Below are 27375 nucleotides of genomic sequence, written 5' to 3'. Positions count from 1 at the left end.
CTTTACATTACTCTGCAGATTCCTTCAGAAGAGGAGATCTCGCTCCCGGGAGCACATGTGGATTCACACGTCACATGCAGAGCTACGCTCTCGGTCGGCCTGAAGTTCCTTTTCAGACTAAGTCATTTGTAACTGTAGCTGCTACATCCTGCAAAAGGAGACCTGGCCGATTCCTGCCCTGCTCAGGGACGGGTTTCTGTGTGCTGCTGTTTGCCAGTCAAGGTTGTTCCTGCACTAGTGTCCTGAGGAACAAATCCAGGTGTGAGGTGCTCTTCAGAAAAGCAAGGGATTCGCGCCAGCCATGTCACTAGCTGAGCAGGTCTCACAGCTCTCTGACTCTGTGGGCCTCTGTTACTAGTCACGCCAGAACTCTTGGCCTCCAACGTTGATGTTGAGCATTTTGTGTTTCAAGGTTTTGAGGAAAATGCAGAGACGGCACAGCAGCAACACCGACAGCGTTCCTCCTGAAAGGGAAGTCTCTCTTCGTACTTTTCGCTGCCGTTTTCCTTTCTAGAAAGCAATGTTCTGATTTGATTGAATGGTGTATTTCGTGGTTTAGAGGACAGAACCTCCGGAGTCAGAAAGGCCTGTTCTTACTATATGTAGAATATGTAGGGCAGCTTGACTTTTCTCCTTCATATCAGTGTTTTAACTGCTGACAACTGCATCATTCAGGTGTGATGATCCAGTATGGCACATCCTGCCCCATAATCCTTACACTTGACTTGCAGGTGGGATGTTTTGCCCTGTAGAGCTCTGGAAGAGAGATTCATGGTACAATCCTACGGGGATCCTGAGTCCTGTCAACCTGACAGAATCAGTCTGTAGGGACAGAGGCTATTTTTATTTCTAGTTGTAAAGATGTTCAAAAAGTCTGCTGGTCTAAAACTCCCTATTGATATGACTCATCAGATTATAACAATTTTGGATGAGCCATTGCATCATCCCAGAATTTGTATCTAGCTTCATGTAGGCAAGTATTTTAAAGTAGAGTGTCCCTAATTCATTTCTGTAATTATAATGTCAGTAAAAGCAGGCTTGCTGCTGTTGTTGTTCTGGTACTAAATATTCCCTGGTGCTTTCACAAGAGTAGTGTTTGGTTTTTGGTTTTGTTTTTTGGTTTTCTTTTTTTCTAAAGGCAAAACTAATCCAATTATTCTAAGGCAAAGATGGAACAAATTTCATTGCTCTGGCTGAGCTGAGATAGTAAGTGAAAGATTCTGATTGCAAGCAGTCACTATATATTTCTTAGTGTGTTTTTGTAGGTTGGGGTGAAGGTTGATGTTGTGGCCACTTCTAGCATGATGCCACTCTTAATTTTAGGGCAAAAGAAAGCCATATTCAACTCATCTTCACCATGATTCTAGCCGAGGCTAAGTACAGTCTGTGGAGTTTATACCAGCAAGCCAGCCTGGAGCTTGAGAGGTGTATAAAATATCACATGAACCCTCCCAACTGTGGGCAGAATACTTTGAGCCAGGACAGACTTCTGTGGCACTTCAGGATCTGTTTGAACAGTTAAAAAATATTCCGGATGGGTATTTGTTATTAAAGGCAAAAAGTAAGTAGCATAATTTCAATTGGTTTCCATAAACACAACAATATTTTCCTTGGTAAATACATATTGTCAGTAAGGTGGCCTGGAGGTTTTTAGCTGTAGAGTGAAATTCAGATGCCACTAACAATATAACCTTTGCTTCTGTTGACTTTACAGAGTCACAATTTTATCTGTGTTTATACATTTATTTATAAGTATATAATATTCATCTGTAAGTACGTGCCTGATGAACTCCTACTTGCCGAAGCCATAGAGATGTATCCCGCTCGCATTACTCCGGGTAACATCAGCGCATTTGTCTGTACGGCTACGGCTCACCAGAGCTTTGTCGTGTTCCCAGCTGTACGGGCAGGTCTGTCACTTCACTAAGCCTGTCTCCTGTGTACGTCCCTGAACTGTGATGTTAGGTGTAAAATCCAAGATCTGGCTGATGAGAGTTTTGAACTCAAGATGCTTGTGCAGTGTCTTGTTGACTTGATTCCTTGCTGGAGCCTGTGGAGAGACGTTTGGAATGGGGTGTAGCTATAAAAAGCCTTATTAGGAGTTTGTGTAGCAGGAAGGTGTGCCTGGAGAGGGCCGAAGCTGATCCCGGAGGGAGATGCAAGGCAGTGCTCTGTGCCCTGCAAGATACCTGGGGAGGCTTTGGAGCTCTTGGGAGAGAGGAGGTTAAGGTCCCTCTATGTGCCTGCGTGTGCTCTCTCAGCTCGTGACCACTGTTTCTAAAGTTAGAGATCTCCAAAGATTAAAATCAAGAGAGACCGGAGCTGTAGGGCACATGCCTTATTTGCAGGCTTTGCCTCTTGCTGAGCTGCTTTGCTCTCCTTCTGTTGTTTGGAGAAGTATTTGCTGCCTGCCAGGTGTTCGACTGCCTAATGATTGTTCTGCCTATTACCGACATGTCCCTTCGGTCAAAACTTTCTGTGTATCCATCTCGGTACCACAATACTCAGTTCAGGAGAACAAAACATAGCTTCTATTCATATTAAGATAAAGATATCCATGACTTTTGGAATTTAGCTGTGAGCTATCCAAAGACTCAGGAAAATCAGTGCCACATCTAGTTCTGTGCAGCGCCCAGTAAATTGGATACCACCATATTGAATTTGCTGATTATATAGTAATAAAACAATTTATCTCTCTTGGTCCATGAACACATTCTGCACATATAATGTTGGGTCAGGGACACATAAGCAGCTCTCAGTGCTTCCCTTCCGCAGTTAACTTTGTATGTTATGTTTATGTTTATGTGGGCAAGTGGTGGTCATCTCTAAAGGGGAGGGAAGATTCTGGGGACAGGTCCTTTCTTTGAGTTAGCCATATGTGGCATCTCTGTATGGCACTCTGTATATTACAGTTTTTATCTATGCTGTCCATGTGATATTAAAATCATTATAGAAGCACTGATTTTTATTTAATCTCCATTCTTTTATGTCCTCCCGTTACAGAAACCGGAGCCAAACAGTCAGCTCTGAAACCAGCGTGGATGAGAGCGGCGTCTTTGAAAGCCTCAAGGCAGAAGCCTCCTCGCCGCAGCAGCTGTTCTCGGGCCTGGCGGGGATCCCCTCGGGCGCCATCCCCACCGCCCCGTTCCAGGCAGGTTTGGTTCTGGGCTCCTCGGCGGGCGGTGGGGAAGTTTTCATCCAGATGCCAGCGCCGCGCGAGGACGGTGCAAGCCGTGCGGAGGGAGCCCCCTTTCACCACCGGCAGCAGCCCCATCATTTCCACCAGGGCCATCACCGGGGTTCGGCTCTGCTGCACATGGCCGGTGGGGATCGCCACGGGCACGCCGAGGAAGGCGCCGACGAGCAGGCCAGCACACCAGCCCCCGCCCTGTCCGAGTTAAAAGCTGTGATCGGGTGGCTGCAGAAGGGCCTTCCATTCATCCTGATCCTCCTGGCTAAAGTGTGTTTCCAGCATAAGCTTGGTAAGCTTTTGTTTGTTTGTTTGCTTTTCTGCCTTGATCGTAAGGCTGGTGGAGGGTGGTTAGGAGGCTTTATCTTGCCATGATGTCCAGTACGTTTGTCCATGTGACAGTATCTAGAGATAGTCTGGCCTGAAGGGGACATTCAAACAGACAGGGTAACCAGCTCCTCTCTCTTATCCTGCTTTTAATCCAAGCAGTTATTAGGTGGATCAGGTCCACGATCTGTTTCTGTTGACAGGTGGAAGATCAATTCTTTACCATTTTTTGCCATGGGGGCAGAGTGCCTGTGTTGGGATGGGTGGGAAGTTCTGTGCATGTACCACTGCGTGTATATAGTGGCTTCACTTTGCTTTAGGTTGAATTGGAACTTTATGAGTCCAAATAGGCCTATTTTAGTGGCCCACAAATTTTAATTCCCAAGAGATCCAGAATATCATCCACTTCATTTTCTTCTAAGCTTAAGCTGCTGGTATCAGATGGTTTAGGAGAAGGGATGCTCCTGCCCAGCCTTACACAGTCTGGTGGTATCTTCTCCACAGGGATTGCTGTGTGCATCGGAATGGCCAGCACCTTCGCGTACGCCAACTCAACCCTCCGTGAGCAGGTTGCTTTGAAGGTGAGTTAGATATCTGACACCGCGATGCTCTCCACTGCCATTGCTCTTTGCATGCAATGTAATCTTGACATTGAACATCCTCTTGCACTGTAGAGATGAATGCCATTAAATGGATACAAATTTGTTAGAAAAAGAGTACCCTGACATAATCCTTGGTTCCGCTGTCTACTTCATTCATGCTCTCCCATACCTTCTATCCTGCTGTTTTGTGAAACTTGATAGAATAAAAGGAGGGAGAGTAAGAGTCAGGGGCACTGTAATCTGCTTCTGGCGCTTTCGTTGACCAGAGGTACATCTTCAAGTAGGTCTCTGTACCTCAGTTTCCTGTTGTGCATAGCAGAAGTGATAAAATCCATTTCACAGGCATGATGAGGTTTTATTTATTAGCATTTAGATAAATTTTCAAGATGTTCAGCTGAATTTGTACATGTATTACTCATCAGTATTTTTTAATGCTTTCTTGATATATAAATGTAAAGAAACCAGCAGATCACTTCAGGTCTTATAATTTTCAGTGTCAGCAGAATACTTCAGCATCACTACAAGCACACAGCTAGAATTGCTTTTCTGTATAAATGAAATGGGTGGTACAAATGTGTACTTATGTGAACCAGCAGCCATGGAAATAAATATGATACAATGCTGAATAAGCAGATAAATTGCACAGTCATACCATAGATTGTTGCTGTTGCCTTGCACTTTGCGCTTCTGTCTCGCCAGCAATGCTGTTAATCTGTCTGCCTTAAATTTTAACATCTGTGGCTGCTGAATAGCTACGAAGAGCTATTTTCTTATTAAATCAGCCTGCAAGAAAAATTGTTTATTCCTCAAGAGTAAGCTCTATTCTCCAAATTTAAACTGGGCCAGGGTCCAGGACAAGACCTGTGTTTTTCCGGCTTCTGCCTGTTATGTTCCTTGTTTTTAGAAATGCATAATGTGCACTTTCTCTGATCCATAATTGTATCCTAAGTCAAAAATGAATGCTCTAGAGCACCTTTGCATTCAGATAACATTCATATGTGCTTCGTGTAACACTGAGTTGTATTTAACTGTGCCTTATTTTAAGTGACTTTGAATGTATTTATAAAACAGTCCCTTCATGAAGTCTCCTTACAGACAGGTGAAAGCTAAAAATTATAGACAATATGTGGAGCTGTTTTTGACCTGCTTGACAAGCTAAGTTTTAAATATCAGTATAATTTGTATGTAAAGATGCCAACGTTGAAAGCAGTGTTCTGCAAGTACGACTTTCAGCAGAGTATTTCCATTAATTTCACTGAAGTTGTTTTATGTGAGAAGGTTGGGTGAGCGAGAGACAGTTGTGCTTGTGTTTATACATGTCTGTACCTAGCAGCCTATTTTTGAGTCCTAGTCTTAGTAAATAACTAATTACTGAATGCCTAGTTGTGTGTTTGTGTCCCCTGGGTTGGTCTTGCATTTTTCAGCAGCCAAAGGCTCAGTGCAACCCTTGAGAGTTTGAGTAAATCTGCTCTGCTTCTTGTTCTTGCTCAGGAGAAGAGGTCGGTATTGGTTGTCTTCTGGATCCTGGCCTTTCTCACTGGAAACACCTTCTATTTGCTCTACACGTTCAGCTCACAGCAACTGTACAACAGGTGGGCAAAATTTACATTGTGTATGATGGAAGAGGGTAGTGTTTAATGCTATGTAGGAAAAGAGGAAGCTCATTCATTGGGAAGAAATGTTTGTTCTCATGGTATCTGCCATCTTTGCACACAAGTCAAATGAGGATGGATAATTTCTCATAATGAGACTTACAGCTTTCCGTTTTGACTGCTGTGACTGAACTTAAAGGACAGCTGTTGGAAGCAGACTAGAAACCAACACATTGATTTTCCTCTTCCTGTAATGTTTTCTCTGCAGAATATCAAGCTTTTAGTCTGTTACTGGGGATAAACTGGATATGAAATAGTAATATTTTACTTCAGTGTACTCAGGGCTTGGAGGCATTTGGAGCTAGGGTATTCAATCTGCACATTAAAGTTCAAATAAAACTATTCTCAAGTACAGATAAGTTAGTATTCATGGATTTGGTCCAGTAATAGCCTTGCCTCTTATAAAGGAGGGATTAAATAGCAAACAGGAAGCTGAGAAACACACCGTAAACAAGGGGATGCCATTAGAATAAACAGGATGAAATGGAGAAATACCAAACTTAGTTGATGAAGAAAGTAGTTTGGATACTAATATTTAATACCATATGAATTATCCTCCCAATGAAAATTGTATTTGTCCCATTGAAAGGAACTTGGAATTTCCACCTGAAAATATTTCCTGGAAAAATACAATGTGTATAGCCTGGATTAGTGGACATCTAGTGTGGCTAGGTGTCTCCCAGATGTTTGGTTTGTTTGTAGATGATGCCATTGCTTTCCAGCCTCTTCCCTACGACGCTGTCTGTGCAGCGGAAGAGTCAAGGTCTGCTCACAACCCTGGTACCATTTGGGCCAACCTAATGCAGTTGGTTATTTGAAGCTTGTGTGTTAAACTGCTTCAGTAATGGGGAAAGCAGCATTTCAATTTTTCTACAACCCCTTCTCCTCTAAATTATTATAGCTTGAAGAAATAGAAAGGTGTGGCTTTTGGATGGGTAGGCTTGTATGTGTGGGTCATCATGTGAGATGGTGAGCACTGCGACCCTCTGGAAAGGGGTTGTGGGAAGGAGTAAAAGGGAAGAAACAGGTATGAGGGGCCATTTTCTGTGGCAGTAAAAAGAAATTTGTTTTTGCCACATGGAAGTAGTTGGGCTCTAGAAAACAAGAATGAGATGTCGGGGGCCTATCAGGTTAAACATATGGATGGGAACAGTTTAAATAAAAGAGAAGTCATCATTAATAAGAAGGTTTCAGCAAGCTGGGACCATTTCACAAAATGTACAGGTGATAGGTTATGTACAGCAGTGGTGGGCAGCAGCTTCACTGCCCAAGCCCGGTTCCTGCCAGTGGTTCGGTGATGCCTGCTGTGCTTGGCCTCCTGGATCTAGTGCTTGTGTGCCGGGACCTGTGCCCAATTCACCAAGCAGGCCAGTGAAGTCAGAAACAACTACAAATTTCATATTTGTTTCTTTCTGGTTTATTTTTAATTTCCTGATCTATTTACTTTTTCTTTGCTTGTTTCTAGCCCACGATTCATAGTAAAGTCTCTGATTCTGTTTGATTCTGTTTTTGTTTTTAGGGTTTAATTTTACCCGTTGTGCTGTACCAGTGTTGTGAGTATTTTAATTCATGCTCAGGCTTTTTATTTTGGGTTGGTTATTTTCTTTTTTTTTTTATTGTTAAACTTTTGCTTTTTACCATGAGGCTTTAGTTGGCAAATATTCTGAGAAGTCCCTTTCTTGCACTCTGAGTGTGACCCTGAGCTCAATGCTGCTCTCCTCAGTAGCTGTGGCCTGTTTGACTGGTGTTGGCCCAGTCATAGAATCATAGAATTACAGAATGCTCAAGGTTGGAAGAGACCTCTAGAGCTCATCTAGTCCAACCCCCTGCACACGCAGGGTCACCTAGAGCACGTGGCACAGGACTGCGTCCAAGCGGGTTTGGAAGATCTCCAGAGAAGAAGACTCCACAACCTCTCTGGGCAGCCTGTTCCAGTGCTCTGTCAACCTCACTGTTAAGACATTTTTCCTTAAGTTCCTGTGGAGCTTTTGGTGTTTCAGTTTGTGGCCATTACCTCTAGTTCTGTCAGTGGCCACTAGTGAAAAGAGGCCAGCACCATCCTCCTCACTGCCTCACTTGAGGTACTTCTAGACACTGCTCAGGTCCCCTCTCAGCCTTCTCTTCTCCAGGCTGAACAGGCCCAGCTCCCTCAGTCTCTCCTCATAGGGCAGATGTTCCAGGCCCCAGCTCTGCTGCAGCTGGGGAGGCTGGCTGGTGACTGCAGGATCTCTGCAGCACGTGGCCCTTGCTCAGGCCCGGTGGGTTTGTTATGTTGGGGGCGCTGCCTTTCGAGCGCCACCTCAGGTGAGAGATGCTGATTAACACAGCGCAGCTCTTGGTCTACTGCAGTAACCAAGGGGAGCCCTGTCAATGGACAACCCTCCTGCAGCCCTGATGAGGCAGCTGTAGACAAAGAAACTGGTCTCATACCGGTTCACTTTGTCGCCTGCTTGTTTCACCTGCACAAGTGCCTTAGAGTCCTGCCCTTCGAGCAGTTCAGCCCGTGGCAAGACAGGTCTGCCAGACATGGTGGTCTTGCGCTGACCGTGACTTCCCTGTCCAAGGAAGCACAGCTACTGATAACAGAGACTTAAGGGAGAAGGTGTTTCAGGTCATTCCCTGTCTGTTAGGATGGAAGGATGTAAGTGGGTGGGTTTTCACAAGCAGTTCTGAGTTACCAAAGCCTATGGACTAAACATGCTAGTGTTAGACCAAAAATTCTCTTCCAGCATGGACTGTAAGGCTTAACTTTCATAACAAACTTTGTACAAGTTTCAGTCTGGTTCTCTGATAACGGGTAAACCTGATGACCTTCATAGAAGTAGGCAAGAGCAGACGAAGTTAAGAGGCCAAGAGGAAACATGGGTCAGGTTTGCATGTCCTACTCCTGTTACCCTTGAGAGCTTGTGCTCGCCTTCAGAGGAGCTCTTGGGCCTTCGCTAGGCAGCGGTGAACAGAGCTAGTGTCAAGAAGCCTATGGGAGGATGATACCACTTTGCTGATATTTGAGCCTTGCTGTCATGCCTTTCAGCCTTATATTTCTGAAACCCAACCTTGAGAGGCTGGACTTCTTTGACCTAATGTGGGTTGTGGGAATCACAGACTTCGTGCTGAAGTACCTCACCATTGCGCTGAAATGCCTGATCGTTGCCCTGCCTAAGATCATTCTAGCTGTCAAATCAAAGGTAAGAGTCTCTTCTTGCTTTTTGTCTGATGGCTTCTGTCTACTAGAATTGTGCAGCTCACTGATCCTTGTCTTGGTGTGCCTAGGAGAAGACAAGACTCACAGATCATTTCTCTTCCATGATATGTAAGGTCCAGATATAGGGATGTACCAGGCCTAACTTCCAAAACATTTTTGTTACCTTTTCTCTCTTGAATTACCTTTTCATATTTCCATTCATAATCTTACAGATCTGTTTTGTAGCTCTACTTAGTAATATCTGCATGTCAGTGGTAAATACAGCAAAATATTATTTGTGTTCGGTAAAGAAACTTTCTGGCAGCTGTTGGGGTTAAATGCACAATATAAATGCAAGATACTATCATTAATTGCCGAAAGTCTCAGGCAGGGCACTTAAGGGGATATCTAAACTGGGAATAGTTTTGCTTACAAATGACATGGGTGGCAGGGGAGTTGAGCGGTTTGTCCCTGCGCAGCAGGGCTATTGAAGATAGTTATTAATTTAGTTCTGGCATTTGTCCAGATCCTTTTTTTTTTTTTTAAGTTTTCTTCTTCTAGTATTATTATTTTATTTTGGGAGATTAATACGCTAGGTCAGAGCATAATCCAGCCTGGGGAAGGAGGGTAAAGTGATGTGAATAGTCTTCCCAAGATAAATTGCGGAGCTAGAAAAGGTTCACAGCCTTTGCTTGCATGTCTAAGAGCTATCCCAAGTGCTCATTAATCCTTGTCGGGAGAGAAGAAAGAGATGGGGTCTTTATTTGCAGCTACAGTGGGACGCTGGTAAGATCACATCTGTCAAGGGCCTATAATGACTCAGAGCACAGATGCTTCATTTTTAATACCTTTTTCTGGATAGCAATATTTCTCACTTTTTTTTTTAAGTCTCTTTTTTGTCTTAGGATGTTGGTGGTGGTCTCACTGTCCCCTAACATCTGAGACTGTTGTTACCTACTGGTAGCAGTCTGGATTTATTTTTGTATCCCACTCTCTGCACTGCAACCATTAATCCAAGGAGGGATGAGATCTGATGTAGCAAATTAAGCCAAATCAAACTGGGATGGGAGAACTCCAAGAGATCCCCAGGATGCCATAGGAATTGTAATTGGTAGGCATGTAGCTGAGCTCTTTCCATGCACCTGATAAACCAGCTTACTTCTGCAGCCTGGCACAATGCTGCACATCCATTTCATCAAAGTAGATTCAAACATAATATTCGTCTTAGTTAAAACTATTCTAATACTCTATGTACTTCAGAAACATTAACTATGAACAAATTCTGATGAACATATTTGCAATCTGCTGCCTTAAAGCTCACCAGACACAAAGTTATTCTTTCTCCCTCACTGTTGGAAGCAGTGTTGGTGCTTGATGCTGCCCTGAGGTTTGTGAGCTCTGGAAGGCTGCAGCATGCTGGTGCCAGGGAACAAGCTGCACAGACTCACAAGGAAGGGTTAGAAGTTTTGTTTGGAAACTAATGTTTAATGAGGATTTTTCTGCTAATATAACAAGCCAGAGCAGCCTGTAATTCCCCATAATCCAGGACCTGAAGGGGAGATTGCTGCACTGTCAGGAGGAAAATCATCATAGTTGTGAGGGGGATAGGGCTGACTTCTCTTCCTTGCAGTATCTTCCTGCTGGCTGTTAGTAGTGAACGGCAGAACTCGCTCATGGATGGGGTCTCAGGGGTTGTGGTCCTTCTGTGCTCAACTTTGAAGCATTTTTTTTCAGATTTTCTTTGAAGTTCCAGAGTTAGTCTGACTTTTCATGCTTCTCCTTGAGATTCTTATTATCTTCTCTGCCTGTTATGTGGTTTTCATTAGTATGTTCATGCCAATGAGAGGTATCTCCTCTGAATATCTTTCAATTTCTCTCTCATACCTCTTCCTATTGCAATTAGAGTAAGATCAGATTCTTTTTTCTGTATCAAGGACAGTTTTACCTCCCCTCAGTCCTCTTTGTAGACTAAATAACTCCCTTTTTTGTGTCTTTTCTGAAGAGACAATTCTTACCAAATCCTTATTTTTATAGTTTTCTTCTGGACTGTCTTTAATTTCTTGCAATACCTGAAATTACCAATAATCCTACCTAGTGATCTGATCTTGTTGGTGCTGGATAGAGCGGAATGGCCCCACATGGGTGACTCTATGCCCTGCATGTGAACACCACTGCTTCTTGCATTCCTGTATAATGGTAGTCTTTGTAATAGTCTGATGTAATAGAATATTGTGTATCATGTCCAATCTGCCATCTTTTATAATCCTTCGGTCTTTTTTCCTGCAAACATACCAGCTAATCTACTGCCTTGCTTCTTATTCTCTTTGCACAATGATTTGTGCCTTCATGTATCAAAATGCCTTACGTTAATGAATTGCACCCATGCGTTTGAGACCATTTATCCAAACTGTCAAGATCATTTTGGATTACAAACCTGTCCTTCCGTGTATTTACAGCCCTTCTCAGTTTAACATTAAATGCACACTTGATGAGCATGCTGCGTCCCATGAGCAAGGTCATTAACGGAGATAGAGTACAGCACCAAATCTTGCTTGGCTCAGTTAGATGCATCTTTTCATTTTGACAATGAACAGAGGAAAAATGTGGACTGGGGCAGTCAGTACTTCCAGTCGAAGGCAGCTGCATCAAGTATTTTTGTTGGGGCCCTGTAACAGGAAGAATAACATTGGGTTTAGGTGAAATTAAGAACCATCTGGGAGCCAGTGTGATTTTAGAAGAAAAAAGTGAAGAGGCTTCCCATCGGCAACTGAACAAAGATTTACTAAAGCAGGACTTCATGCTACACCTGAGAAAAGCAACCTAACATTAAAGAGCAGAAAGAAAGGTTTGTCTTTGTAATCCAAACACAGAGAGCAGGAAACATCATTTCAGGGCCAGAAGTGGCTGACAAAGCAAAGTGATAGTCAGTGCTGGAAGCACAAAGCATGAGGACTGCTGGGCTGCATGTGTCATCTGGACACAAGCAGGCAGAGAGCTCCACTCTCGGGTGTCTCAGAAGTGAAATATTCCTGCCAGCAACCCCTCCAAAGAATGGGCAAAGGATACAAATTCAGCAAGATAATCCCAGACTTCCCCAGGTTCCAGACCAGCTCGGAAAGCGGAGATGCCACAGGAAGCTGAGAGACACTGCAAGAGGTTGGAAGAGAGGGAAGGAAGAGTTAGTGGATGGGAGAGTGACTTTTAAAGAAGCAGAGAAGAAAGGTGACCTTAACATGAGAGTCCAGTCTTGTAACTCTGCAGTCAGGAGAAGTTTGTGAGAAAAGGAGCAGACTTAGAGCTAAGGACATCCCTCCTTCCCCAGGGAGGAGGCCAGTTGAGCTGTGCTGACTTGTGCCCAAAGCTGAGTGCAAGTTTTAATAGCAGCTGGGCTCATCATTTCCTTGGGAGAGGCGGGCTTGGCTCCCGCCCTGCATGCTTAAGGCCTCTTCATTAAAAAAAGCAAATAAGATCATTTGGTTCAATGTAAAATGAATTAAAGTAAATTAAACTGCAGGAGCCATGTGGCCTGCAGAGGCTTCCATTGTTGTACACACGTAAATGGCAGCTTTTCATTTTCAGTGCTAAGGAATGACAGCTTGAGGGGGGTGGAATTAAAAATAAGGAAATAAATAATAAAAAGACACAGTTGCCAAAGATTTCCGTTTAGGAAATCCCAGGTGCCTGCAAGTCTCCCATCCCCTCCCCTGCTGCTGTCAGCAATCTCAGCTGACATCCTGGGCAAGGGGGAGAGAAAGGGAACTGGAATAAAAGACCAGGGGATGTGGGTGAGATATGGGTACTACAGAGGCACTTTTGTCTAAGGGTCCTCATAGAGGGTGCATAGAAGTAATAATAACAACAACAACAAAAAAAAAAAAAAAAAAAGTAAAGGGCCAGGTAAGGTTTTCCTTTGGATGCTCTTGATACAAGAGCACAGCAAAGTTAGAGGAGCACCAGGGATCCCTGAAGCTTAATTTTGAGGAGAAGATTGAAAATTGAAAGGGAAAACACTAAACATGTTTGTTTTAAAGGGATAATGTGAAATTCTGATTTGAATAAATACTTGTCACTTTTTTTTTTGGAAAGCTGGATTTAGGCATTGTAAATTAGTTTACTGTTCTGTGATGATGCTGGCCTTTCCTGAAGTTTTTTCCCTTGCGTTGTGAAAATGGTGTCAGTAGCAAGTGTACATCAACCCCTGGTGTTGTAGACTCCTCACTGTGTCATCCATACTGGTTTTTGTTCATTTTTCAAAGTACCATCTCAGCAGTACTGGCTGGTGTATATAAGCTGTCATTCTTTACATAGTTTTGTGCTTGGACTTTGGACCAGATGCCATTTTCAGATGCATCTGATGTTCCCAACTGGGGATGGTGAGAGCTTCACCACGTAAAATGGCACATTAAGCTTTTAATGTTCCTTCTGAGGTGGCATCTTTGACAGAGTGAATATCAGAATGTCGCCTACGGAAGGCAGCTTGATTTGGATCCTTGGACTGCAGCAAGCTGTCTTCAGGTGTATGGTACCAAATGGCAGCTGAGCTTTTACAGCTTTGTATATTTGGAGTCTGAGGCTAATAAGAGCTTTGAACATCCCCAGCACTCTTGCAGTGTTTGAATGGCACACAGGCACGTACACAGGCACTTCGGTTATCACATCACCACCTACTTCTCTGGGCACATCCATGTATAATTAGCCAATTATTGCAAGAATGAGCAATCACTTACCTTACAATAATGAGGATTATTTAGCAGCCTGGCTCCATCTTCTCTGTATCAGAGCTTGCTACTGCCAGAGCAGTTTCTCTAGGCCACAGCTTCGCCCGGAGGGTTCACATGTGGACAGAGTGTTAATTCTGATACGCTGGCAGCAGCCTATCTCTGATGTTCATCCAGCCATGGGGCCAGATATGTTTCAGTCATTTAAGAGGGAGAAGTTCGTGTCTTACTCTATGGCCTGAGAAGAACGAGATGTCTCGGAGCATTCGAGTGCTCTGGATGCTGCTGACTAAACACAGAGAAACGTTTACACAACTCGTGTCACCGCCAGGTATCGGCGCATGGATTATGTGTTACAAAAAATATACAGGTAAAGATAAAGATCTTCCTGTTTCATGGCTGCCCTCTTTTGCACTGTGATATATGCAAGTAATCCTCACCTCTTCCTGGTGAGGTGAGAGTGATGGGTTCACTTTCTCTCCTTCATGGACCCTCCTTGAGAATCACCGGAGTGCTCTTGGGGAGGAACTCGCTTGCATGGGTTTGCTCCTCCTAGACAGCAGCCCGAGCCTGGATCCTTGAGAGCCGTGTCTGGAAACTGTGTGCTGGTTCTGCAAAGACTGCACTCTCTTACTGCAGAGTGGAGCAGCTGTGGTGTCCTTGTGACAGAAATGTGGAATTTTTCACTTGGAAAGGAAAAAAATTAGCTGAAGTGTAGGACGAGGTAGTGAAGAATTTAGCTTCTCTCCTCTCCCTACCACCCTCTGAAAGTCACTGCTGTTAGACTTGCTTTTTAAAGGGACTCATTGCTCATAGGTGCTTTTCAAGTTTAACTTCCCAGTTTGAGAAATCTGAGATGTGACCTTCAAAAATGACATGCACTGACATATCTCACATAGGCTGGGTTTTCTCGTATACAGCTAAAATGCAAAATACAGAGAGTCTCACATTCTCTCTGTTTCCACCTTGGAATTACTCCTAATTAGTCTTGCATGGATTTGTACTAGCCCCCTCTGTGCCACAATCCTGTTTGCTGTTCCTATCCAACACTTTTTTCTTGTATTGGCAATGTGACCTGAAGCCTCCGGAGAGCATGCTCTCCTCCCATCCAAACTGCCAGCAGGTCTCAAAAGTTTTTCTAGCATCTTCCTGCTTCAGAATACATCCTAATGCTGCTGGCAACAGAACAAGTGAGACTTGGAACTTCCCTTGAGTGCTAATCACAATTTACAGTTGCCTCATTGCAACTTCTCTCACTTCTCTTGCATCCCATTTTAGTTATGCTCTGCAAAAACTTAGTGTCTTTCTCCATGTCTTTCTGAGGAGGCGCACATGCACATTATGCAGAATCTTACATCAAAAGAGATAACAAAGCCAGAGCTTAGTTAGGATATGTGGGAATTAGCATGGCTTCCACAACTCTAATTTGCTCCCCTTTGTGTGTGCATATATAGTGATTTGGTTTAATTACAAGATGACTTGTTGTTTTCCTGTACGACTTCATTCATCACCAAACACTGTGCTGTGCCCTGCAGATGAAACAAGGTGGTGTACTGAGAGGAGCTCTTGTAGAAATTGAAACATTTGTGGAGAAAACAGGCTGTTGGAAAAAGAAGGGTGTTCTGTAAGGTAGAGCATCCTGAAAGCTGCTTTGGAGAATCGAATTCTATTCTGCTTGCCAGATAATTCCTATATGAAGCTAGGAAAGCCATGTACAACCTCAAACTGAAGTCAGTGTCTTAATTTTGTAATCACTTAACATTAAAAGTACTTCGTAAAAAGTATGATCCCAGACATCTCAGTTTGGACACCAAAAAAATATTGCTTTTAACCTTACTCTTCATATGTCTTAAGTTTTCATTTAGAAAATGCAGATGATAGGAGCCCCTCACTCCAGCCAAAGGTGTGAAGATGAAGATCTTATATTGTAATAGTGACTTGTAAAGGACTGAGGACATTTTGATAATTCCCTGCTTGGAGCAGAGTATCTGGAAGAGCATAGACTTAACATCAATTAATGAGCGTATAACTGAATGCTGAAGTCACCTGTTTAATGAGTATCACTCACCCAGTAAGGAAAAAAGCAGCCGTTCACATTATTAAAGACTGCAGTACTGCTTACACAGAGGGACAGTGGAGTTTGGGCAGAGAACCTGCATTCTGCTCCTCCAGAATGAATGCTTGATTAAAATACAGAAATGCTCCTTTAACATGGTAAAGGAAGGGGAGGAAAAGGGAGTCACTGAGTTTTTCAACCTAAGCATTCTGGACGGAAGGTCCCGAGTGCAGCACCGCAGGACTCATCATGTATAATGAGAGCCAATTAATGATTTTCCCACTTGTGCTAGTGGAGCAGTGGATAGCAGTGGGCTGTCAGCTTTTACAAAAGCTGGCCCAAAGGAGGAAGCAAGGTAAGGCTGTACTAGCAGGGTGCCCCAGTATGGGTGACAACGGAGAAGTGACACTGGGGCGTTTGAAGCCTGGTGCTGCGCCTTGTTGCAGCCAGCTTCACCTTTCCTGTCTTCCCTGGCTCCTTTGCTTTAGGTCTGGTCACTTCTCCAGTCTCACCACCTTCATCCCTGGCACCATTCCCCTCCTCATCCTCATCTCCTCCCCCCTCTATCTTCTCTGCTTGGCTTTCATAACCTTATTCCATGAACTGCCGCCTGTTGCAAGGGCCTGACACGCTCACTGCTCCATGGGGCTGGTTCCTGCACAGCCTGGACACATGCTGAGGCCACAACACGCTCACCACCAGCAGCTCTCCTTAATTTTCATCACAGAAATCTGCTTATTTTCTAGTATTCGAGAGAAGATCCTCATTTTTATCAGCTATTTCCCTGGGTTTTTGTGAAAGAGGAGAAGATAAGTTACCAACAGAGAGGCAGCTCTTGCATTTTTCAAGCTCGTGTTCCAACCCAAAGATGAACAGGAGAAATAATTGTATTCCTACTTAATATAACAGTGTTTTCCCCTAATTTTGAGAAATACCTACAATCCTTTAACTGAAATTTTCAGAGGAAAACTAAAGCTTGAGACATTGGAAAATTTCAACGTAGTTAGCCAAAATGTAATAAAGAAGCAGACGACAAAAAGAAGCATTGAGCACATTTGGAAGTGAGGGCTGCTGCTTACAACAACTTGTTGGTGTCAGAAAGCTAAATTCCACTGAAGTTACAAGGAATTAACCCTGTTTTCTAGGGTGCTGTTTTCTAGGAGCAAGACCCCACTTGTTTCTGGCTCAGCTCTTTGTAGATAGTTCTGTTTTTCTAGATGTTTTTTTCGAGTTTACAAACCAACTAGAGTTGCCCTCATAGAGGAGGGCAGCCTGGGACTCGGATGAGCCTTACATTTCTGCTGTGCACCCTTTCCTGGCCCTGTCCAGCTCCTCCCTGTCCTGGCTGCTCTCCCCTGTCCTGGCTGCTCTCACTGAGCTGGCCAGCAGCTCGCTCAGTGCTCAAGTGGGGGGTGTTAAGGGGCTGAGTGGGGGGTTGCAGCCGTTTAAAGCTGTTAACTACACCCTTGTCGGGGTGTTAACAGGTATCTAGCTGCTAAGCAATCCTGATACCCTGCGTTTGCACTAGTTAATGATGAAATCCTGACGGCTTTGTCGGGAATGGGGATTTTGTAGTTAAAATGGAAGTTTTCCACTTGCTGCAGGTTTGTCTTGCAGCCTCGCTCTGTCTCGTAGCTTGGCAGCCCGCCTGCGCCCACAGGGCTGCCTCTGTGACCCATCTTTCCTTAAATCTAGCTGTGGGCTGCAGTGTTGCTGTGTCTGCCGTAGAGAAACCTCAGTTTTGCCAAGATTTGCAGCTCCAGAGAAAAGGACCACAGAATTGCCCTGAACACCGGATCCAGAGTTTCCTTCCCCAGCACAGCCTGCTAGGGAAGCAAGGCTGGAAGCAAAAGTGAAAGCCCAGCGGGAGGAAGAACTAAGAGAAAGGGAGCAGTTTGTGCCCTGGCTTCCTGCTAGCCTGCGCCGGAGCCGCCGCGGCCGCAAGGAGCAAGCGGCAGCTGCAGCCCTCTGCCACGGGCGCTCCACGAATAACCATGATGGTATTGAAGCACCAGGCTGGAGAAAGTCCTCTGTGCTAATTTAATAAATTGCTTGCATTTAGGACCCCAGCTTGTTGCTGTTACGTTTCTGCTATGTGATGCCACCTGGGATTAACAAGGAGGAGGGGATGAAAGCAGCACCGGTCCGTTAGCAACCGCCGGTGTGACCTCACTCCGTGTCCCGGGGGATATGAGATCATGAGAATGCCAGAGCTCTCCGAAGGGCTCGATTTATTCGGCGCAGCATCGTGGCCTGCGAGTGATCTCATCCCGCAGGCCCCAGGGAAGGGTGCTGCGGGCGCCTCTCCTCCTGGACCGCGCAGGACTTAATCCCCTCGTCAGGCCTCGCCGGTTAATGACTGACCTGCGGTGACTTCACCGATGACAAAGCTAATTAGGACAACACAGCAAAATTCCAGGGGAATTTCCCTCCTATCAATAGGATAACATTGACATAAAAGCAAAAATCTTAGTCTGGATAATGTCATTACAGCTTGTGGTAACTTCTGTGCTCATTGCCTGTTACCCCAGCTCTGCCTTTCAAAGAGCATGGAACGGAACACGCTTCATCAGCAGCATGGGGAGACCCTCTGATAGGCAAACTTAGTTAGCCAGCTTCCTAGTGCTTGTCTTAGGTGTTTTGAGTGAGAAATGATGTAATTGGGAATAATCTGTATCAGTTGTTCCACCTCACAGCTGTAGGAAGCCAGGAGGAGTTAACATTACCTTGCAGGTGTCCTTCAAGGAAGGCAGGCTTCCTAGTTGAAGTGAGCACCAGAAGACGAGGATTGCTTTAAGCTTTACAGAAAAAATGCTGCCTGTTCTCTAGGTCGCTTTCTTCTGCTTGTGCAGCTTTGACTCCTGCATGTGCAAAACTGTTTAGATTCCTGACAGTGATAATGCATTGTTTATTTGCAGGGTAAGTTTTATCTGATCATTGAAGAGCTGAGCCAGCTGTTCCGCTCCCTTGTCCCAATCCAGCTGTGGTACAAATACATCATGGGAGATGATCCATCAAGCAGCTACTTCCTAGGGGGGATCCTGATCATCCTGTACAGCCTGTGCAAGGTGAGGAATATTTCCTATATCTGGCCAGGGAGCTGTAGCAAGGGCAGAGCAAAAAGAAAACCTGAGGGGAACAGATAGACCTTTTGATCTTTGCTACTATGATCCGAGAAGGGGAGATGCAGCAAGAAGAGGCAGCATGTGCTTTAGTTGCTGAAATCATTTTCTAATCATCACTGCATGGGCATTGGCAGCTAAAGAAAGATCTGTTATTGCTCACATGGTATTGCATCAGGTTGATGAAGTCATTGCTGATTCCTAATGCCTTTTCTGAAAGGCTAGAAGAGAATGGGAGACCTTGGAGGACTGATATCAGTGGCAGGGGGCTTAGCTGCCTCCAGGCTTCCAAGTGCAGCACTAAAGGCTGCAGTCGTTCAAGTGTTTTCATCTAAACCTTCCTCTGCCTTTTGAGGCAGAGTTGTCACTCAGCGCTGATCACAGCAAGCAGAGCAAGGGACTTAGCTCCTGTCTCGAAGAAACAAGTAGTTCTGACCCAATTCTGGGCCTGGCTGATACTAGTCCAGTGTCTTAATAGTGGAGAAGTGTAACGAAAGCTTGCTCAAAAACATACTTTAAAAGCACAGTTTAAATCTTTGCCTGTGTAGTTGTCAATGAAAGGTATGAGTTTGGTTTTTGTTTTAAAGAGAAATCCCAAGTCTGAGCCCAGAACTAGTATTTATGTAAATCAAAACATATTTGTAGTTGTGTGTAACCATGCCTGGGGGCTGAGACAAACAAGAACAGTTCCTGTGTTGTGATTCCTCTGAGGAAGGAGGCAAGGGGACTTGCTGCAGCCCTGGTGCTTGTCTCTGCCCATGACAAAGATGCTATGGGCTTGCTGAAGTCAAGTAGCACTAGGAGAAGAGAGGATGTATTTGTGCACGAAAGACTGACAGATTCCTGAACCCTGCTGTGACTCGTCTGTGGTCCTGCTACAGTTACAACTACCTGTTGTGTAGAAGTGTAGCAGCGTAGCCCCTGCTGTCAAGGGATTTATAACTTTTGTAGGACAGAGAGGGTCACGGGGAGCAAGAGGACTCAGTCACAGCAGGTCTGCAGTCAAGCCAGGGCCACAGGGATAGTGTTGGGGTGGAAGGAACACTGAGGCCAGGCAGACCCCTGCACGCTCATCCAATCTCTTAACTTAAATCTGAGCTGCTGTGCTTTATAGCAAAGCAGAAGTGTCCTTGTCTAAGTCCCCTCTAGACAAAAATAGCCAAATCTGCTTGTCCTTCTGGCCTTGTGAGGGTCAGAGATCCATATGACAGTATGAGGAGAGGTTCATATGGTCTTTCCAGTGTCATTGGACAAAGGAAATAACATCTGAGAAAGGGGTGCTTACCTGCAGTCCTACACACATCTTGCATTGGAGAAGACATCAATATGTCAAGGGTCCTTGTGAGCCAGGGCCCAGTTCTACAGTACCTGGACAGGCCTGGAGAAAGCAGCTGAGCACACAGCTCGCCGGGCAACTTCACAGCAACGAGGCAGGACTGAAGTGAGGCCAGGAAGTCATTCTGCACATCAGGATCACGAAAGGATGACATAGGTCAGCCCATCCAAATGTTTCTGCATGCACCTATAGCAATGAAGGAGGCCTAAGGTAAAGCTGAGAACTCAGCCCACGGCCTGGGCTCTAGATAAATGAAAACTAGGGCTAGACACACATGTGCCCTGACCAAGAGCACCAGTAGAGCTTAAGAGAGAAATTAAGGCTTGGGGCTGAGCTTGAGGAGTTCTCCTGGCCCCAAAGACAGGGGGTGTAGATGGAGACCCCAGGTAAGGCTGGTCAGGCATTAAGATATATTAATACAGCCAGCTCCCTGACATATAGAAGCAGTTCCTTATGGTCTAGCTTGATGCTGCTCTATGGTGAAGCTCTTATCAGTAGCCCAGTGATAACTTAGGTTGCCAAAAAGCAGCCTTTTCTTGAGAAGTTCTCCTGGTCTGTTGTTTAGAAGCTCTTTGAGGAGATGATAGCTAACTACAGGTCTCGCCTCTGACCTGGGGTCAGGAGTGTAAGGTGCATGTGGGTGACGGTGCCTTGGCTGCTCTCTGTACCTTCAGCGTACATCTTCTTTCCTCTAGTCTATCCAGTCCAGCCATCAATGGATGGATGGACCTGCTGTGAAGTAATAGGTCCTGGAATCTGTCCCATGTCACTGTGTGGCAAACTCCTAGTGTCAAAGATGTGTCCAGGTGAGAACTGGACTGCTATGTGTGTAGTTAGAGACTGTGTTTGAAAGTCTGGGAGAAAAGCAGGAGCAATGAGAGTGCAGTCCTCCAGTGTAGGTTATGGACATGTTAGGTGCAGGCATCCCATTAACAATCACAAGAGTTGCAAGTCTAATTCTTTTTTTGAGACACTGAAAATGTACCCGAAGGAGTCCACGTTAGTAAAGCCACAAACCACATTAGAAAAACCACCGAAGCCAATTTGGTGCTCAGACCTTCTGTGCGCCTGGCGCAAATCCAGGGCTCTGGCCGGGCTGCATCCCTCTCCACACACAAAAGGCAGGTTCAGGAAATTGCACACAGTGCAGCTGAGGTGGCTTGTCCTGGCGTCCCTGTCTGGACTCCGCAAGCACAAACCTCTGATTTTGACAAATGAATCCCAGATGTTAATAAGTTAAGGCATCTTTTTTGTTGTTTTGGTTTGGTTTTTGTTTTGTTTTCCCACCTTGAACGTAAACACCCAGCTGAGGTAGAGCTGTAACACTCTACCCCAGCAAGGCCTGGGGACTGAACCTTGTCTCAGTCACTGGGAGGGTTTGAAGGGGGTTAATGGCAATTTTACAGCTGATCTTCCATTGACTTTAAGAGAGCATTGACTAGCTGTGAACCTAACTGTTGCAGTCCTGTTGCTAAGAAGACGACTGAGTGGGGAGGCGAACTGATGGTAAAGAGGTTACTGAAACAAGCATCTGTAGGCGTACAGGAAACTCCAAAAGAAAAAGAAATTAAGGGGGAAAAATGAAATAGAAGAGCTGGAGTTGTCAGAGCCAGAGAAGAGGCATTAGAAGTCACGTTTATAAGCAAAGCATCCAGAAAAAGCTGTGGATTGGACTGTGGGAGAGAGCTGATCCCGGTCCTTGGTAGTAACTAAAACATCTGTGGGAATCTGCAGTCTCAAGTGCTGACTGGAAGCATTACTGGAAGGGAGCCTTTTTACATGCTGACTGGAAGCATTACTGGTGCTTTCATTTGATTCCCTATCTATTGCACGATGATCTCATTGACATTCCCTGCAGTGAGCCCACTTAATCATTCTATTAAAAAAAGAAACAGAAACCCAACTCCGGGCATTTTGGTACTGACATGATACTGGTCCACAGCAGCTCTGTGTGTTCTGCATCGCACCTTCCCCTGCCCTCCCGGCTGCTCCTCACTCAGGCAGCTTGGAGATGAAATGTCCTGCCATGTCAGTGGCTGCTCTCCCAGCTAATGCAGAGCTGTTCTTTGCACAGCTGTTTCTTTACACCTTGCCTAGTTCTTAGTCCCACCAGCAGACAAGGCAGGTGTAGCTGACGTGCAGATTAGGTTTTGCTTTCCCTTTGTTAGCTGTACCATGTCTTCACTTGAAGAACAGCGAGTATCCATCCCCTCTCTTGCCATTCTTGAGCACCTTGATATTTGTAGGCAGTTTATCACTTTTTCCCCTTGCCTCTGCACTGCTTAGCTAAGCTGTAAATATTTGTGCCTTTTAGTCTCTTTTCTAATGCAATTTTCTGCAGGCTCCTTTTCTGCCCTTCTCCAAACTGTTTTCAGTCCAGAACCTGGAGCAATCCCTGCTCTTCAGCCGCGGTCACATCTTGTTTGCCAGGCAGTTGACGAGGGGGCAGGAGAGGGAGCTAGTGCTGCCCCTGCCTTTGGCCAACTTCGTACACGTGCAAGCACCGAGGTGCAGGGTCCCGCTGCAGCATGTGAAGTTTCTTGCTCTTCAAGTAGACAGAGCAACCCAGCCCCAGTCCTGCTTCTTTCTGCTCTTGGTGGTATTTAATCACAGCTCTCCACTAAATTTCTCTGCAGAAGGACGCACAATATCTCCCCTCCTCTCCTGATACCATCTGCGCCCTGAAGTGTCAAGCTGTGGGGCAGAGCCTTACAGCCCTGGAAACCCTCCTTTCCCCCCAGAGAAAAGCACTTTTCTGTCTCTCCCATGTGAAGAGCCTGCAGCTCTTCCCCCTGTCAAGCAGGCTGCAGTGTTTTCCAGCTTCACTTCTGGGCTTCTCAGGTGCTCCGTGCCCAGGGTGAGACCAGCCCTTCTTAGCCCTCCAGGACATGGTGGGGACAGGCAGCTCTTCCTGCCACAGCTCCCTAATCACTGCCCCCCTTTTCTGTCTTGTAAAGTCCCTGCTTTGCAGCCCGTTGTTGCCAGGGCTTTTTGGCTACCCGGCTGCACTGTCAATTCACATTTATTACACATCTCTTGATCACCGTGAAATCTTTTTTTGGCACTGTTGTTGTCTAGGCTCTTTGTTCCCTCTGAGTATCCATTTGGAGAAACTGGGCCACACATTTCCTGAGTTTCTGGGCTGTATGCGCATGGACCCTCACACATTTTGTAAAAAGCATCTAAAATTGAATGTATTTGTTGCAGTCTTTTGACATCTGTGGCCGCGTGGGAAGTGTCCGGAAGGCACTGAAAGTCCTTTGCACCACACAGGTGAGTAGCCACATGTGTTGGGCCAGTTTCATGGGTCAAACCTTGCTACTAATGAATGATGGAGCTGATAATTGCTCATCGCATTGGGATCCTGGGATGAAATGACACGTTGGTCCGTGACTGGGATAAACCAGTGCCTCTTGTTAGGAACCTTTTCTGGTGTCTGCCCTGTCTCAGTACAGACAGGGCACAGTGGCAATAGTGGCTGGAAGCCTTGTGTAATATGGATTCATCCATTGATGCCAGAATCTTAAGAAGATGGTAAAACTTCGAACTGTGAGTGTAAGACCTTAAATAAAGATATGTAGTGGCTGATGGTGCTACAGTATCACTGCAGTGATACTGAAACAAACAGATACTGCAATACGCAGAAATAGTCCCTGGCATGGCATTAAACAGTAGTATTTACATCTCTTGTAGTGAAATACGGTGATCTGTGTTTCAGAACAGTAAAACCCAAAGGGTCAGGGGAAAGGAACATAACATCACTGCAATTTGTTAGAGCTTGACTTGCTTATTCTGTGGGTTTGTGTTGGTCATTTTTCCACAGCATGTTTCTGTTTTCCCTATTGCAGTTACAATATGAGAAGCAACATTTACTTCCACTTATTCTACAAAAATAAGGTGGGAAGCCTGTGGGTGCTGCTGCTGTTATTCTTTCTTTTAGTGTCTAGCTTGCTAATAATAATACCTCCCACCATCTAAACACCTCTGCAAATGATGCTGAATTAATCCTTTCAGCTCCCTGTTGAGCTCATTAAATTTCATTATCATTGCTCCACAAGTGGAGGCACTGAAAGGTGGAGTCAGCTCGAGGGGAAAACAAAACAGAGAGCGCCGAGCTCCTGGCTCCCCATGTTCTCACCCTGGTCCCAAACCAACGTTTCCTGTGCTCAGCAATGCAGCACCAACCTGCTTCCCAGGGAGCGCAGGGCATCTAGGGGTGAAAAACGTCTCGGCCAGAAACCAGGTTATCTTTAAAGCCTTTAACAAGGATGTGTTTCTTTTCTCTCTCCCCAACAGACGTATGGAGTTCGTGCTACCAGCCAGCAGTGCAGCGAGGCAGGTGACATCTGTGCCATTTGCCAGGCAGAATTCAGGGAGCCTTTGATCCTTATGTGCCAGGTAAGAACCCTGTGTTTGCCCCCGTTGGTGAACACTAGCTTCACTGCAGCTGGGGAGCAGCACAGTTAGCCCAGGCACTTACAGAATCATTTGCTGTGGCTTGTTCTATCTCCTAGTGGATGTTTATTGCCCTCCTCCAGACAGCCGGTGATTTGGGATAGCGGAGCCATGTGAACTGCTCTGGTCATAGCTAGTGAGATGGAAGAGACCAGCCCTGTAGTGCAGGGACTGCCAGTTGGCAAACCAGCCCTTGGATCTCGAATGCAAGGCATTTTTATCTGACCCTTGGGCATATTGGCTGGTGGGCGGGCCAGCGCGCTGCGAGCGTTGCTCTAAGTGCTGCAGGAGGGGCACAGGCCCAGAATGAGCCTGACGGGGTGCGTTAGGACAGGTGCAACCCATGCAGGCATGGCTGCATTGGTCTGGCCCCTGCGCACCTGGCCGGGAACGAAAGTAGAAGTTACCCTGCCAGAACATGGGAATTGTTCCCTTTCTCATTTGGGAAGTGCTGGCAAAAAGCAAAAGATTGAGAATGTGTCTGAGCGCTACGGGAGTCCCAACGTGGTACTGCTAAAACGCTGCAAATGCCACGCGCCACCGCGCGCTTTGTGCGTGTGTCAGGGCCAGCCAAAGGCACTGCTTCCTGGGGAGGCTGGTGATGCTTTCCCAAGTTTTCTTTCTTCTTCCCGCTAGATCTGCAGGGACATATGTTCTCTTGTAATGTCAAAAGAAGAGAGTCTCCAGCAGGTTGAGGGAGGGGATCCTACCCCTCTACTCAGCCCTGGTGAGACCACATCTGGAGTATTGTGTCCAGTTCTGGGCCCCACAGTACAAGAGGGATGTGGAGCTGCTGGAGAGAGTCCAGCGCAGGGCCACAAGGATGATCAGGGGCCTGGAACTTCTGCCCTGTGAGGAGAGGCTGAGGGAGCTGGGCCTGTTCAGCCTGGAGAAGAGAAGGATGAGGGGGTCCTGAGCAGTGTCTAGAAGTACCTCAAGGGAGGCAGTGAGGAGGATGGTGCTGGCCTCTTTCCATGGGTGGCCACTGACAGAACTAGAGGAAACAGCCAGAAACTGAAGCATCAGAAGTTCCACAGGAACTTAAGGAAAAATTTCTTAATAGTGTGGGTGACAGAGCACTGGAACAGACTGCCCAGAGAGGTTGTGGAGTCTCCTCTGAAGATCTTCAAACCCACTTGGACGCAGTCCTATGCCACGTGCTCTAGGTGACCCTGTGTGTGCAGGGGGGTTGGACTAGATGAGCTCTAGAGGTCCCTTCCAACCTTAACCATTCTATGAGCATTCTATGAGCAAAACAAGGCTCTTGAGACCTTTTTTTGAAGAGCTTCAATATTCCCAAGCTTTGGAGCAGGGGGAAGATGAGGTGTGAAAGCTGACAGTGCAGAAAAGGGATGGGACAGTAGAACGGACCAAAAAACTGGGTGATAAGAGCAGAAAAACACAAGTGCGGTAACAGGTAGGGCCGTGAGAGAGGATTCTCTAAGCTAAGTAAAGACTCACAAGACAAACTGGGGACGTGATGAGTGTGTGACATGAAAAAAAGGATTAAAAAAAAAAAAAAGGTTAAAGTGCTCTCAACAACTCTGTTAGCCCGAATATCCTAGGCATTTTTAATGTTTCTTTCTGGTGCTGTATTAAGAAACAGAGTAAGGTAGTAGCTTTGGGTAGCTGATGTACTCGTGGCGTTGGGCTGTTTCTCGTCCCAGCTGGTGTTGTGGGGAGCTGCCGGCCGCCCGACCCCCGCGGTTCAGGGGACAGGCCGGCGTGCTGCGCACCTCGCCACGCTGCTCTCTTGCCTCGCAGCACGTGTTCTGTGAAGAATGCCTCTGCCTCTGGTTTGACCGTGAGAAGACCTGTCCCCTCTGTCGCTCGGTCACCGTGGACACCCTGCGCTGCTGGAAAGATGGCACCACCTCTGCCCATTTCCAGGTGTATTAAAACCAACACACCACCAACGCGTGGAACGACATGTGCAGACACAAGAAAAAGCTGTAAAATTTGAGTGTCCCATCCACCTATTTAGTTGCCTGTGGATTGGTTGTCTTGATCTTTCTCCCAGCTCTGCCTCTTCTGCAGCCTGCAGAACAATTTGTTACTAGTCAGAAACCTTACCCTAACAGGCGAGAATGATGTGTTTCATGTTGTGGCAACCTCCGTGGCTGAGCTAGAGCCAAGATTTTTTTCCTCTTGAACGTGTATTTTATAAACTGTGTGGCAAGTTTCTGTTTTTTCTTCCTTTTAGTATAGGTAAATGTTGCATATGTAAGTTAAGTATGCTGTAATTCACCATGGCGTGTGTATATTGCTGATGATACCAAACTGGGAGGAGTAGCCGATACCCCAGAGGGCTGCCCTGCCATCCAGAGGGACCTGGACACACTGGACAACTGGGTGGTGAAAAACCTCATGCAATTCAACAAGGCCAAGTGCAAGGTCCTGCACCTGGGGAGGAATAACCCCAGACACCAGTACAGGCTGGGGACCGACCTTCTGGAGAGCAGCTCTGCAGAGAAAGGCTTGGGAGTCATGGTGGACGACAAGCTGACCATGAGGCAGCAGTGTGCTCTTGTGGCCAAGAAGGCCAATGGGATCCTGCGGTGCATTAAGAAGAGCGTCTTCAGCAGGTCGAGGGAGGGGATCCTGCCCCTCTACTCAGCCCTGGGGAGGCCACATCTGGAGTATTGTGTCCAGTTCTGGGCCCCACAGTATAAGAGGGATGTGGGGCTGCTGGAGAGAGTCCAGCGCAGGGCTACAAGGATGATCAGGGGCCTGGAA

At 45.9% G+C, this 27375-nt stretch overlaps 1 protein-coding gene across 1 annotated transcript; it reads left to right on the top strand.

Annotated features, from left to right (window-relative positions):
* The first annotated feature begins 144 nt into the window (after window positions 1–144).
* RNFT2 (ring finger protein, transmembrane 2) lies at window positions 145–26542 on the top strand. The gene is made up of 10 exons (XM_088535279.1): window positions 145–475; window positions 2219–2223; window positions 3013–3482; window positions 4022–4098; window positions 5611–5711; window positions 8803–8956; window positions 18645–18794; window positions 23392–23457; window positions 24481–24582; window positions 26404–26542. Exons 1-10 carry the CDS (start codon window positions 389–391, stop codon window positions 26536–26538), a joined length of 1347 nt encoding a protein of 448 aa, XP_088391405.1. The 5' UTR covers window positions 145–388; the 3' UTR covers window positions 26539–26542.
* Window positions 26543–27375: the final 833 nt, after the last annotated feature.

The sequence above is a fragment of the Tinamus guttatus genome, unplaced genomic scaffold (genome assembly GCF_059628265.1).
Source record: "Tinamus guttatus ecotype Peru unplaced genomic scaffold, ASM5962826v1 Tinamus_guttatus_pri_ptg000628l, whole genome shotgun sequence".
NCBI classification, from domain to species: domain Eukaryota; kingdom Metazoa; phylum Chordata; class Aves; order Tinamiformes; family Tinamidae; genus Tinamus; species Tinamus guttatus.
This window is presented reverse-complemented; position numbering and strand designations above follow the sequence as displayed.